The 13,889-nt window shown below is 35.5% G+C and overlaps 1 protein-coding gene across 14 annotated transcripts in view; it reads left to right on the forward strand.

Moving 5' to 3' along the window:
* Window positions 1–13,889, forward strand: part of SGCE (sarcoglycan epsilon) — a 64,005-nt gene that overhangs the window by 29,508 nt on the left and 20,608 nt on the right. For 8 of the 14 annotated variants that reach the window (XM_017662381.3, XM_017662384.3, XM_037019875.2 and 5 more), the window contains 2 exons: window positions 3,978–4,050; window positions 8,239–8,437. In XM_017662381.3, coding sequence (XP_017517870.2) covers window positions 3,978–4,050; window positions 8,239–8,437 — 272 coding nt within the window. Of the gene's footprint in view, window positions 1–3,977; window positions 4,051–8,238; window positions 8,438–12,742; window positions 12,788–13,889 lie in introns of all 14 variants that reach the window. The other 6 variants (XM_037019867.2, XM_037019870.2, XM_037019873.2 and 3 more) reach the window with 1 other exon arrangement.

The following is a 13,889-nucleotide window of genomic DNA, read 5'->3' on the forward strand; positions in this document are numbered from 1 at the left end:
AGCATAATCACTTTGATAGATGCAGAAAAAGCACTTAATAATGAATTCAGTGTCTGTTCTTGATTAAAAAAGACCTCTTAGCAAACTAGGGATAGAAGTGAACTTCCTTAACCTGATAAGTTATTTACCAAAAATAATAGCAAACATCATTTACTAATGGGAAAACCCTGAGGAATTCCATTTAAATTCAGGAACAAAATAATGACCCTTTCCACCACATCTGTTATAGAGTGTTTTAGAAGTCCTAGCCAGTGCAAAAGAGAAAGAAAAAGAAATTAAATCTGTATTTGTAAGGAAGAAATAAAATAGACTATGATATAAAGAGTCTGTAGACTATTAAAGTCTTAAGAAAGCCTAGCAGTAAGCTGTAGGATCAATATAAAAAATTAGGTTACATTTCTGTACATGAATAACAAGTACTGAGAAAATATGTTTTAAAATGAGAATTTTAAACAGTAACAAAAATAGTAAGGTACTAGAATAAATATAACAGAAGTTATACAAGATCTGTATGGGAAAAGTTACAAAAACTTATTGCTTTAAAGAATACCTATATAAATTAAAAGATAGTCCATTCAGGGCAATTCCAATAAAAACTGCAATAGACTTTTTTCTTGGAACTTAGCAACTAATTGTAAAATTTTTGAAGAAGATAATGGCCAAAGATGGTGAAGACATTCTTAAAGAAGAAAAAAAGGAAAGTTTTCTCTCCCTTCCAGATATCAAGATTTATTATAAATCCATAGTAATTATCACAAGGTTGCACTGGTAATGGGGATAGGCAAATGAACCAATGAAAAGAAGAGAAAGCCCAGAAACAGATTCATCTACAAAGGAGCAATATCACGTGTCTAAAGAGAACGTGCCACAGATCATTGAAGAAAAGGATGTCTGTTTATTGAATGGTGCTCAGACAATTGGTGAGCCATATGGCAAATATTAAATTAGATTCTTCACAGGAAGTACAAAACTCATCTAGATAGATTCAGGATTTAAATATGAAAAGCAAAATTTTAAACTATTACCTGAAAATGTGGAAGAATATCTTTCTGAATTTGAGGTAGAGAAGAATTTCTTAATGCCTAAACATTTTTAAGAGAAAAGGGTGATAAATTTTACTATATCAAACTTGTGGACTTCTATTTATCAAAAGAAACCATTAAAAAAAAAGTCCACAAACTGGAAGAAGATATTTTAAATATGTATAACTGACTAATGATGAGCATCTAAAACATAAAAAAGGATTCCTACAATTCAATAAGAAAAAGATGTGAACAGACATTTCACTAAAGAAAATACGTAAATATCAATTAAGTAAAGAAGCTTACTCTTATCAGTAATGAGGAATATTCAAATTAAGGTCACATGAGAATTTTGCCCTCAGGAAAATTCATTGTGAGTAGATATTGGAATTGTCATAACCACTTTGGTAAACAGTACAGAATATTTCACATAACTGAGAATCACTATACTCTAAGATCCAGCAGTTCCATTCTAGGTATATACCCAAAAGAAACACTTGCAGATGTCTACCTGAGGAGGTGTCAGTCATGCTCACTGAGCAATGTTGGCATAGCCAAACAAAACTCAGAGCAGTGGAGACCCAAAAGTCCACCAGCACTCAGAGAGAAAAGTCCTTCAGCAAAACAATGGATAAATTAATTGTGGAACAGTCCCACAGTATGTATTTACAGCAGCTGTGTACTTAGGCTTGCTCAGCAACATGGATTGAATGTTTCAAACATAATTTTGAATTAAAAAACAAGTCTCAGAAGACTGCATACAGCTTATGTTTTTGTAGAGCTCAAAACAAGTAAACAATATATTTTAAGCATACATACATTTATAATAAAACTATATTTAAAATAAATGGGATGATAGACACAAAATTCAAAATGACTACTACTTTTGGTTGGAGAGAGGCAAGGGGCTAAGATAGAAAAGAAACACCTGTATTGAGCCAGAATTCACAGGTGTTTATTATGCTCTTATACCTTACAACTAACATGTTATAAATAAGTATCAAACTATACATTAAAAAAGGTGATGATGAAAATTTAGCATATCTTTCATTTAACATAAGCAGTGATTTGTTTATAAATAACTCATTTCTACGTCCAAATGTAACAACACATTTACAGTATTTTTAAATATTCTAATAGAGTCAAAAGTAATGCATATCAAAATAATATTTAATCATATAAATCCACTGATTTATTCAGTAGATATTTATTAAGAATCTAAAGTAGATTAGCCACTGTTCTAGAAAAAGGAGATCAAAAAAGCACACACACACATACACCCCTTTGCTATGAAAGGCTTCATATCATCATGATAAGTAAAATTTGATTGAGGATATTACAGTATTTAATATCTCATTAAAAGTGATAGAAGGAACACATTCTGTTACAGCTATTAAAATTAAACATTAAATATAAATTCAGATAATAAAATTCTTCCTTCTGATTTATGAAAGGTTCTTCACTCTCTTCAGTAGCCTGTGATTTTAAAAAACTTATTAGAATTTATGAAATTTACAATAATGAAATTTGTGATAACTATGAGAAGGCTAGTTATAAAAATACTGGCACTAATTTGAAAATCCCTAACCTTCTTTTCTGAGCTTTAGCTTTGAGATACTGTAACAAATAGTAAAAGATTAATACTGTTTTTTCCAGTGGTAATATGATTACATTTTTTGCAAGGTAAACTTTTAAAATCATCAAGATTCCCAAGTGAAATCTTCTGTGCATTTTTTTCCACTTGCCTCTTTATAAACAGTAGTTCCTAGTTTATTTTAATGACTAGTCTTAATTTTAGTGTTCAGTGTGAACCGAGTTGATCATGTGTTCCAACAGGTAGCAGCAACGAAGTCATTAAATCCGATGAAATGTGACAAATTGTAGAGAAAGAAGTTCTTTTAATTTTGTGGAATATTTACTTTTCATAATATGCACTTTAAATATTGTTAAAGATCTAGAGTTATTTATTCCATAGTTCTGATTTTTACTGTTTTCTCAGTATTTTTAATGAGTGTAATTTCTTTCTTTTGAAGCCCACAGGTGCTGCTCTAACAATCTTGGATATTTGTTTTTAAATGTGCAGGATATTTCTTTCTAGTTTGAGTCAGTTTTGTCCGACTCTTCTGTCTCAGTGTCAACTCCAGCTGCAATCCCTGCCAGAAGGCTAGTGCTGGGACTTTTATACAATCATTTGGGTTTTTTTTGAGGTACTGCAGCTGTGTCTAAATGATCTAATATCTGTTATAAAGTTAATTATTCCTTGATTGTTGAAGCCATATCCTGTTGTTGGCCTTTGCTGTGTTTGTTGTCTGCAGTGACTGTTTCTGAGTTGACTTTGATGTAAGTTCATTGGCTCTGCAAATGTTTACTAATATTTGACTCTGGAAAGGGATTGCGTTGTGTTTTTGAGCATGTGCCATAAGCTTTATAGACTGTGATCCTTATGTTTTACTCCCATCTTAAATGAGGTATGATTTCCAAAGGCTCATTCATGACATTTTTGGCTGTTTGGTGTGTGGTTAGGACTGAGTGCAAACAACACAGAGATGAACTTTTTGAAAGTGTACTTTGCAGTATAATCCTTAAGCTCCAATTAAAAGTACAAAAATATATTGTGTTGGTTTTTGGAAGTCTTAGAACTGTACTGGTAAGTAATTGATAATGGTTAATCCATTTACTAATGATGCATCTGCATTGCTAGCACTTAACAGTCATCTGTAAAAGTCTTGGATTTTAATATTTTGTTTCAGCGCATTAAACAGACCTGAGTAATTATTTATTTTCTCAAAATATTGCTAAAAGCTCTGAGTTTTTATTGCCCAGAAAAGGAAAGTTTTGTAAGTACATAAACAAATAATGAAAGTGGAAAGAACAATTCGTTTTCTTTTGTCCCTAATGAATTTTGTTTTTCAAATAAAATTTCACTTCTTTAATATGATTTTCTTTGTCTAATAGATAACTGCCTACAATAGGCGTACCTTTGAGACTGCAAGGCATAATTTGATAATTAATATAATGTCAGCAGAAGGTAGGTATGAAAAAATATATTGCTGACTGTTCTCTTATTTTCCAGAAGTATTTCATTATGTTTTATATCTATGTAACATATATAGTTTAGGATTTTAAAATACCACTCACCTAATATAACTAATGAAATAGCAACATGTAGAAAACAGAAAAACTAAGCAATATATAATAGGTCATAAAATATCATGATGTGTTACGGTGCTGAAAAGCTCAGGACAGGAAGCCAAACAGGCAACTTAATGCTCCAGGTCTTGGTTTCATCATCTGTATAATGAGAACAAGAATACAATTTCCCTCCTCAGTCTGGGGTAAGGATTCCACAAGTGAAGGCTCAAAATATGCTGATTTCGGGGCAGAGAACAGAGTGCAACATCAGTGTTAGCTAATTTTATTACTTTACTTTAAACCTTATCATAGGTAGTAGTCCATTTGCATGTGAAGATAAAGAGTTGTTGATGGACAAAAATAAACTGGGATTTGGGTAACAATCCTTCCTAAACAGTAGTCATGCATCAGTAATTGCTGAAGTCCATCAGTAGTTGAGTTCCATATGCTCAATTTGTAAGAGATTGCCAAGGACTTGAAAGGTTAGGGTCACAGGAGATATTCCAGGAATTACACTCTCAAATATTCTGACTCTATTTTGGCATTTGATTGGGAAAAATACCTACCACTAATAAACCATGAGATAATTACTCTCTATACCAGAGATCATTTATGGGGGTAACAGAAGAAGGACTGCTAAAGCATTTTTTTCCACTGAAAACAAGAGAACAGTTGTGCATCCTCCATAGGGGAATTCTTTTTTTTATGAGTACATTTAAAAACAAATGAGCAAACATAAAATATTTTATCAAAGCCTACTAATTTGCAATTCATGATAATTCAGTAAAAGCCAGGTTAAAAATTGCCTGTAAATTATTTGAGAGTAATTTCTGAAAATTTGATAATGTGGTACATAACTAGGGAGATTGCTTGAAGACTTTGAACCACTTTACATGAGTCTTTCACCAAATGTTTTAGCAGCATTGACTGCAGGCAACAAATGCTCTCATTTAAAATGTAACATGACCTTCATATATGAAAAGCAAGTCCAGCTGCCAATTCTGTGGGCCTAGACAGAGGATTCCCTGTCCACTTGTCCACTTCTCAAGGGCTTTTGGTGTGTATTCATGTTTGGATCAGGGACAGTTTTGTCTTTGACTCCAACTGTAGTTAGATGCTTGCACACAGGCTATGTTGTCCCTGTAGAACTGGAATACCTTTAGTGAGCAGAATAATTGCAAAATTTCCTTCCCCTTGGGAATTCATCCATATATTTATATAGTTACTTGGCAGTGGGCTTTGACCCCTAACCTCACAATTACACTCTCAGAGGGACTCACAACCCTTTGTCAGGAACAGAAGTCCCTACATACTGAATAATAGCCTGGTCTGCAGTTTAAATGTTCTCCTTCCCAAGTCTGGTCTGTCATGTAGATACAGAGCACACAGGCATCCCATAGATGTTGATGTCTGGGGTACCCACGTTCAAGCAGATACTAATGAAAGACTGCTAGCCCACTGCAGGATTCACAGTTGGTTTTAGGGGCTCTCTATCTAAATCAGGGACTTTAAAAGTGTTTTAAAGTAGAAGCCTCCACTTCTATTTCTGGCAGAGCTGCCTTTCTGCCTTTTATTGTAGGGGTTGGTGGCCCCAAACAATGAAAACCAGTGAAACAAATGGCAAGTATTTATCCTTGTTGGTCTAGGCTGTATATGGGCATTAGGATGTTCATCTTTGAGCATGGTCTACACATATGCCATTTTGCCCAGATGAAGTTAGGAAATGAAATAACAAGGGTCGAATATCAGGATCATCATGCTGGGTCTGGCTCCCTGCCCAGATGTCTCCTACTCTGAGAGACCTAATGGGAAATTAGTCATGTGGAATCACAGCATGGATTCACTCTCAAGGTGAGTACATGGAGTGATTCTCTAAATTGGGTTTAGTATCTCAGAGGCCTGCCACCAGTCTTTTGGCCTACTGTTCCCTTGGCCTCTGTGACGTCCAAATATAGTAGGCACGGGATTTCCCCAAAGTTAGAAAGCGACTGTGACTCATCTCTGGGAGTCCTGGCAGCAGCACTTGGCCGAGTAGACAGCAGGCAGCTGCACAGCCCAGAGCCTCTGAGGGGTGGGGCAGCAAGTGTGTGTCAGAAAGGAGCCATAAAGCAGGTCTCGTGGATCAGGAAAAGCCACGGAACAGTTCTCCAAGAAGTAGCATTCATAATAAGGAAAAGGTGTTGCATACTTTTTTAGAGAAGTAGATATAAAGACACTGAATGAAATTACAATAGCTGATCGACTTCTAGCATACTCAAAAACGATCTTTGGTATTATTTGTAAATACTATTTATTGCCAAGAAACTGTCCTTCGTGACATTTTACTGCATGACTATTTTTCAGTATGGGGAAAAATGTAACATGATTAAGCTACTGTTTATCTGTACAAAACAGGAAATCTATCTTTATAAAAGAAGGAACTTATCTACATAAGAGAATAAATTTATCATATTTTAGAAGATTGCAGGTGGCCCATACATCAAACAAATCTAACAAAATCATAAGCAATATAAATGACAGTGTAGGAGATGAGTAAAGAATCTGTGAGTAGGGCCTGGAAAAACTCAATCTTTAGGAAGAGACACTATACTCCAGAAAATGCTCTTGAAAAATCTAAAGCCAGAATATATTCTCTGACATCACCTCTGGCATCAAAATATCCTTTAATAATACAGAAACTTCATAAGAAATGAGGTCATCAAGATTTCAGTTATTTATTGTATAATTTTTATTTTTTTAATTATTTAAAAGGTGTGGTATTTTTACATATACATGAATTTTAATGAAATAAATCAGAGGATATACATAGCATAATTACTATTGAGGACTCTAAATCTGTGCATAGTCCAGAAACATTTTCTTTTTTCTTTTAAGGGAAGAATTCAGGTCATCAACCATTCATATTATTATAGTAATTGGTAAAATTTAATATTTTGTAAGTTCTTACTCTATGCTGGGAGTTTGGTTGAGCATTTTATATATAGTCTCCTTTAGCTTAAGTAAAAAATAATATGAAGCTCAAATAATGGTAAATTCCCGGACTTTTCTAAAGATCAACTTTCCCTCTGGTTGTGAGTATTATGATAATTTACATCAGTCCCTTAGCTTGAGCCTGCCTTATAGTAAGTATTCAAAAAAGGTAGCCTTTATTGTTACAGAAATATTATCAGATGAAAAGAAGCTAGTCTTTATCTTAATAGAACAATCAGAATATAGGAAATAATGGTTTGTAATTCAAGAGCAACATTTGAGAAACTGAAATAAATTATACATTGGGTTGGTTCAAAATACTCATTTTGTAATCTTTAGAGGAAATATTGATGAGACCTTGGGAGGAAGATAACTAACTAAATCTCTAAGAATGTGAGATATGGAAGTTCATGAGAAATTTAAAATATAATTTCTTTAGAATATTTAATTATGGAGTGAACAAAAGAGCAAAATTGCTATGATTTCAGAATTCTTTTTGGAAATGTAATCAGTGTTTATTTTAGTAAAAAGTAACATTTTAGCATGCTCCAAAAAGATCAGTAATACCACAAATCACAAATAACGGTATTCCAAATCATATATAAACAACCCACAAACAGATATTTTGTTATGTCTTCTCTACATGGAAAGGATGTTGCTCTGTGCCTTAACTTCCTCCTCTGTTAAATGGGCATAGCATTACCTAGGGTTGTAATGATTAAATGAGATGATGTATTTGAAAAATACTACAAATACAAAATATTCTTACCCATGTAGAGTTCTGGAAATGCTCTGGGTACATTGGCAGGGGGAGGTGGTTGCCAGATTGTTGGCAAGTGGAGGCAGATTTGGCATTTATTTTGTCCAAATTCTAGAATTATAAATTGCCTGGCTGTTCCTTGGATTTGATTATATTGTAGATAAAAATTCTGTGTCAGATGCACGTTAACATTTCTAGATATATCCTCTGTTATACAGAAAACCCCTAAAGTCAGTATTAATAGTTTCCTACAGCCAGGATTATGACAGAAATCAACAAATCTCAAACTGTTCTTTTGTTTCTCTTTCAAAAGACTTCATTAAAGATATGCATACCCTTTTTCACCAAAATTAGACTTCCCGTTACCATATCAAGCAGAATTCTTCATTAAAAATATGAATGTAGAAGAAATGTTGGCCAGTGAGGTTCTTGGAGACTTTCTCGGGGCAGTGAAAAATGTCTGGCAGCCAGAGCGTCTCAATGCCATAAACATCACGTCAGCCCTAGACAGGGGCGGCAGGGTCCCGCTCCCCATTAATGACATGAAGGAGGGGTAAGTAGACCTGTATCTCATTGCCTTAAATATGGGTTTTAAATATGGTGATCTTATCAAACTTATTATAGGTGGAAGATGGCCTATTGCATTTTTCTTTTTAATATGAAGTTGGTATTGTTAAAGATATGACAATACTAGCAATTTTCTATATTGACAAAGACGTTACATTAATGGTTCTTTATATCTGATGTTCCAGGTCCTGTGAAATCTATTGTAGATCAAGATCAGCATCATAAATTACAGCACTAAGTCTTTTGTACCTTCCATAGAGAAACTGATTATTTAGGGCCCTGAATCTCAGAGGAAATTGATGCCCCAGTTATCAGCTGCAGAAGGAGGCACAGACTGCTGTAACTTTATTCTAGGAAACTATTTCTTCTCCTTTAACATTCTTTCCACTGTGTGTCAGTGACTGATGACTAGAGTGGATCTGAAGCCCACGGCTGAAGCCTGGCCTTGTCACTCACATGCCAGACTCTTCTGTGCCTCGGCTTCCTCATTTACTCCAGTGAGCACTATACTCTTCTCAGGGTTATGTGATTATGGGAGACAATACATTTGAAAGGGATTTGTCTCTTTTCAAGCCATACAAATCTAAGGTATGACTTATATCCCTGTGGATATTAAAAACACTCCTTATACCTTGATAAAGCTAAAGGATCAAGTGTCCGAGTGGAACCAAACTTTGATTTTTAATTTCTAATCTGTAGATTGAGACAGATCTACCTTTAAAAAACAAAAAAGTCCAATCTTATAAATGTAAATGGAATAAATCATATTTTATACAACGTATCTCCCCCAACCCCTTCTTTATTCATATTCCAGGTAACATTTTATACAGATGACATCTGGAATTAACTAGAGTGCCTGGATTAATAAGAATTAAATTTAATGGCAGCTTTAAATGAGAACTTTGCTGGATATAAGGGGAAGATCACAAATAGATGTAGATGAAGTATGAGGGAGTAGTAGGCAGAAGGAGGGATAAGGGATGAGCAGTGAGCTGCAAAGTCAACTGACAAATTTCAGAATTAAATCGTGGCTTGTATGTTACAGTAATGGATTTTGAAGTTAGTGAAGCACACATAGAAGTGCTTTGAGGAAAATAGTTGCTTTATCCTTGTCTATCTGTTGGTTGACTTCCTACATGGAAACATAATTCTAGAGCTTAGATTTTTACTTTGGAGTTACAGCATGTTTGTCTGTCCCACCGTGGAATTAAAGTAGAACCATGGAAAGAGGTGAACAAGGTGAACTGAAAGCATTCTTCAAATATAGAGTCTTTTTCAACAGTTTCTTAAAGTAATGTTCACCACGATGATTGTTAAAACAATGGCGAAAGATGGTGGGGGAAGCAACATGACCATCAAGTGTTGGTAGAGTTTTCCATAACTGCTTCCTTCTGGCTCACTCCTTCTCTAAGCAGTAGTGCAAGCCCCGCCCAGACACTTCTACAGGTAACTATTTAGAACTAAATAACTCTCTGAACCAAACTCTGACCTAAAACAGTGTTTACCAACTAGCCTGAGAATTGTCAGTAGAGCTTATAAGAAATATAGATAGGTTCCTGGCCTCTGATTCCCCCTAGAGATTCTGAATCTTTCAGTCTAGGGCTGGGTCTGAGCATGTGACACTAAATTAAGAACAGAATTTTTGTCCTACAAGTGCTTGTTAAGAGAATTCAGTCATTAGGTGACTGACCCAACACCTGCTAGCGGGTGGCATGTGCTGTCAGACATTTGAGGAAGTCAGTCCTCTGGCATTTATTTGGACCTTGTTGTCTCAGATCCCTTCCCAACTTGAAATCCTTTCCATGAGTTTTAATGTAATGTTAAGCCGTAACCTTTACAGAGTATTCACATGATAAGTCTTTTAAAATAACATTTCTTTAAATTGTACCCAAAGCTAACTCTATTACTCTAGTGTCCCTATATGAGCACTGATGAAATATGATCTGGCTTGAGCAAAATTTTAGAAGGAAAATTTGTCCCTGGAATGATTTTGCGTATTTTCTTTAGTTGTGATACAATGTCACGATAACAAAAATAATTTTTCTTACTCTATTGTCCTAAACTTAGAAATAAATCCAGTGTTTAACTCTTGTGCCTTCATGATTCTTCATTCACTTAATAAACATTTTGCCCCTGTACTTTCTTTTGAAAATATCATGGACTATAAAACCCTTTAAAAATGAAATATGGAAAAGATCAAGAGGTAGGGTCAGACATAGCACAGATAGTGCATCTCTTTCTTTTCTAAAATTGTGTTTAAAAATATTCATACACTTCAGAAAAATTAAGCACCTGATTAATGTGTCCTGCTTAATACTTAGCATAAATCTTAGTCTCTGATTAAAACAAACAAAAAAATTTCCATGAAGCTATTTCCTGTTGCCTATGGCAGCCATATTCTACCTTCTCCCCATATTGATGTACATAGTCAAATGCACAGCAGATGACCAAGAGCAGCTCTCACAGTAGACCATCAGAGTAAATCTTGTCCTCCCACAGTGCAGAGCACCACCCTGTGTCAGTCAGACGGGAACCCACTCCGCAGCATCCTAGGCCCTCCTCTGCGTTTTTTTGATGTCGGCAGAACTTGCTGACAGTTTTCAAACTTCTGCTAAATCTAACAGAAAACAATTACAAAGATATACTTCAGAGTGAGTAAGCTCCCGCAAAGGAAGGCAGGGCATCCTGGAAAGATTCCCTTTCCCTAGTCAGACCCATAACCCCAGGGCAACTGTGCTTGCTCTCTGGGTGTGGTCTTGGGGCTGCTCTGGCTCCTGACCCTGGGCGCCAGGGGCTGAAGGCTTGTGGATGCATTTAACCTGGGGTAAAGCTGCTGGAAAGAGGAGTAGGTTCATATTTCATTCTAGGCATGGCTTAGCTGCCAACCCAGGGTGAGTGATGTAGTGTAAATGGTGGCGACGAAGGGAGTGATGGGGTGTGAGGATTAAAGAATATACTCACTTTTCATAAGAGACTGTGGGACCTACCACCCTTTCCCCTGGTTACCAAAGCAGGTGAATCTAGCCTCAACAGAGAATCCTATTTTATTCCTCAGACAAGCTCAAAGTGCACCCTCTAATTAAATGCCTGGGTTTTGCCCTGTAAAGGCTTCAGTGAGGAGTTACACTTGGAGAATGTAACTCAGTGACTGCCAAATGCTGCTCTAATGCAAGGCCAGTCCCTAATGCTCTGCTGACTAAGTCCCCAGGTTGGGTGATTTACAAGTGTCCTTTATTCTTAAATAATGTGCCTCCCATATTTTTGGTGCAAATAGCCTTTCTTTTATGGAATGATAGTAATATGAGGTGGAATTTCTGGAAAAAGCCTTTAATAAAGTAAAAATTGGAAGCCCATATAAATCCATTTTTATAAGTATGAAGATGAATAAATGAAATCAGTGCAACTAATACCTATTCTTTCAGGCTGTAGGCAGAGATTCAGTTTTTCTTACATAGCTTAGCATTTATTAAGGACTTCTTGAGGGAGGAATATTGTATGTATTACTCTCTAGGATACAGTGATAAAAAAATACAATCTGTGCTCATAATCTATTAGGGAACAGGCAAGTAATAAGGTAATTAAAAAACAATGTTGTGCATATCACAGTAGAGGTATTCAGAGTCCCCCTCCTCCACTTCATGTCCATGCTGGAAAGGATTCACAGAGGAGGTAAAACCTAATCTGAGTTTAAAATTTAAGTACAAGTTAGCCTGCTCAAAAAATGAAAAGGGGAATTTTAGCCAGAGGGAACAGTTTAGGCAGAAGCCCTTAGATAAGGGAAAGCCTGATAGATTTGGAAATCTACTTCTTGTGCAATGGGGGACAGGAATCTGGAAGCAATAGTTATAAAGGAGGCAAAGACTCAACCATGTTATGCCTTGTACACCAAGAAAAATTGTTTGGGTTTTTATCCAGAAGCATTAGAGACTTTTGCAGAAAATGGTTCATATTAAAGTTTTCATTTTAGCAGGTGGACCTGCTAAGCCTACCACATGGTTGAAAGAGTAGACCCAACCCAACGCCTCTTTGCTGCCAGCAGGGCCCACCCCCACATCCAACCCACAATAACAAACAAAAAGGGTGTGAGCCTTGTGTTTCAGTTCCCTCTTCCGGTAAGACGATTCCTTCTCCAACTGAGGAAGAGTAAGCAAACAATAGACCTGGAGACTAGAAGTGTCCTTTATTCTTGATTTTTATTCTGTATTAGATCCTTTGTTTAGTTTTATTTGTTCTTCATTCTTTTATTTTCTCATGCTGTTTTTTGACTGAATGCTTGATTACCTGATTGCAGATATGCACAGAACAAGGTGGAGTGGGGACAGAAGCAAGAATCATGGTATATTGTCTTTTAAGAGCTCAAGAGTTCCCAGGCAACATGTAACATGTGTGGACAAGTTCTTCTCTAAGCTGTCTTTTACCTCCTATATACAAAATAAAGAATAAAATTAATTCATTGCTTAGACAGGTAAAAAATACAGTCATTGGATCCATTTACCTGGCTATTGCTGAAGAAGTCGGTTTTGACTTAAATTTTTTACCTGTTACTTGGTTCTCCACAATGTATGTATAAAGGCCACAGTGAATGTGTTTTGCCTCAATTGAGTTGTCCAAATTGAAAGAAACTATGTTGTTCAAATTGAAAAAAAGATACTTCATAAGGAACAAAATCTTAAGATTTTGAAGTACTATGTTTTAAGATTGCTTGAGAACATTGTACTTGATAATAGGCTCCTATTTCATCTGTTTACATGCATTTGAAAGTTTGAAAATATGTGGCTAAGGTCATAAAGGTAAAGCTCATCCTCATTTCACTTCATAAAACATTCAAATTTCTGCATATCAAAAAGCTAGCTAAAAGAAAAACAACAGGTCATGAAAAATGTAATTTTAGAATGAATAGCATAGAGGTATTATTGTTATACATTGCCTCATGCAAAATTATTTTTTTTAAAAAGCCAGTATGTTTTAACTTACTGACTAGACAAAAGAAACAATATATATATATACACAGTTTTGTTTTTCTCAGTTTTATTGATATAATTGACACGTAATATTGTATAAGTTTAAGGTACAACATAATGATTTGATGTATGTGTATACTGTAAATTGATCACCACGGTAAATTTAGTTAACATCCATTACCTCCCAGTTACAATTTTTTTTCTTGTTATGAGGTCTTTTAAGATCTACCCTCAGCAGCTTTCACATACACAATTGGTTCTGTTTTTGAATGGGTATAATGCTCTTCGCTCATTCATTCTGCAGATAGGCTCCCTGAGGACAGAGAGGAGGACTGGGTTCAAGGAGAACCTTTAAGAGGCTTGTTGCGCCACCTCCTGGAAAAAGTGATGGTGACTAGAAGTAGGGTTGTAGTGAGATGGGACAAAGTGGACAGGTGTGTATTGAAGTTCTGTCAGGGTAAATGTGAGAGACTGATG

This window comes from Manis javanica, chromosome 6 (genome assembly GCF_040802235.1).
Source record: "Manis javanica isolate MJ-LG chromosome 6, MJ_LKY, whole genome shotgun sequence".
NCBI classification, from domain to species: Eukaryota; Metazoa; Chordata; class Mammalia; order Pholidota; family Manidae; genus Manis; species Manis javanica.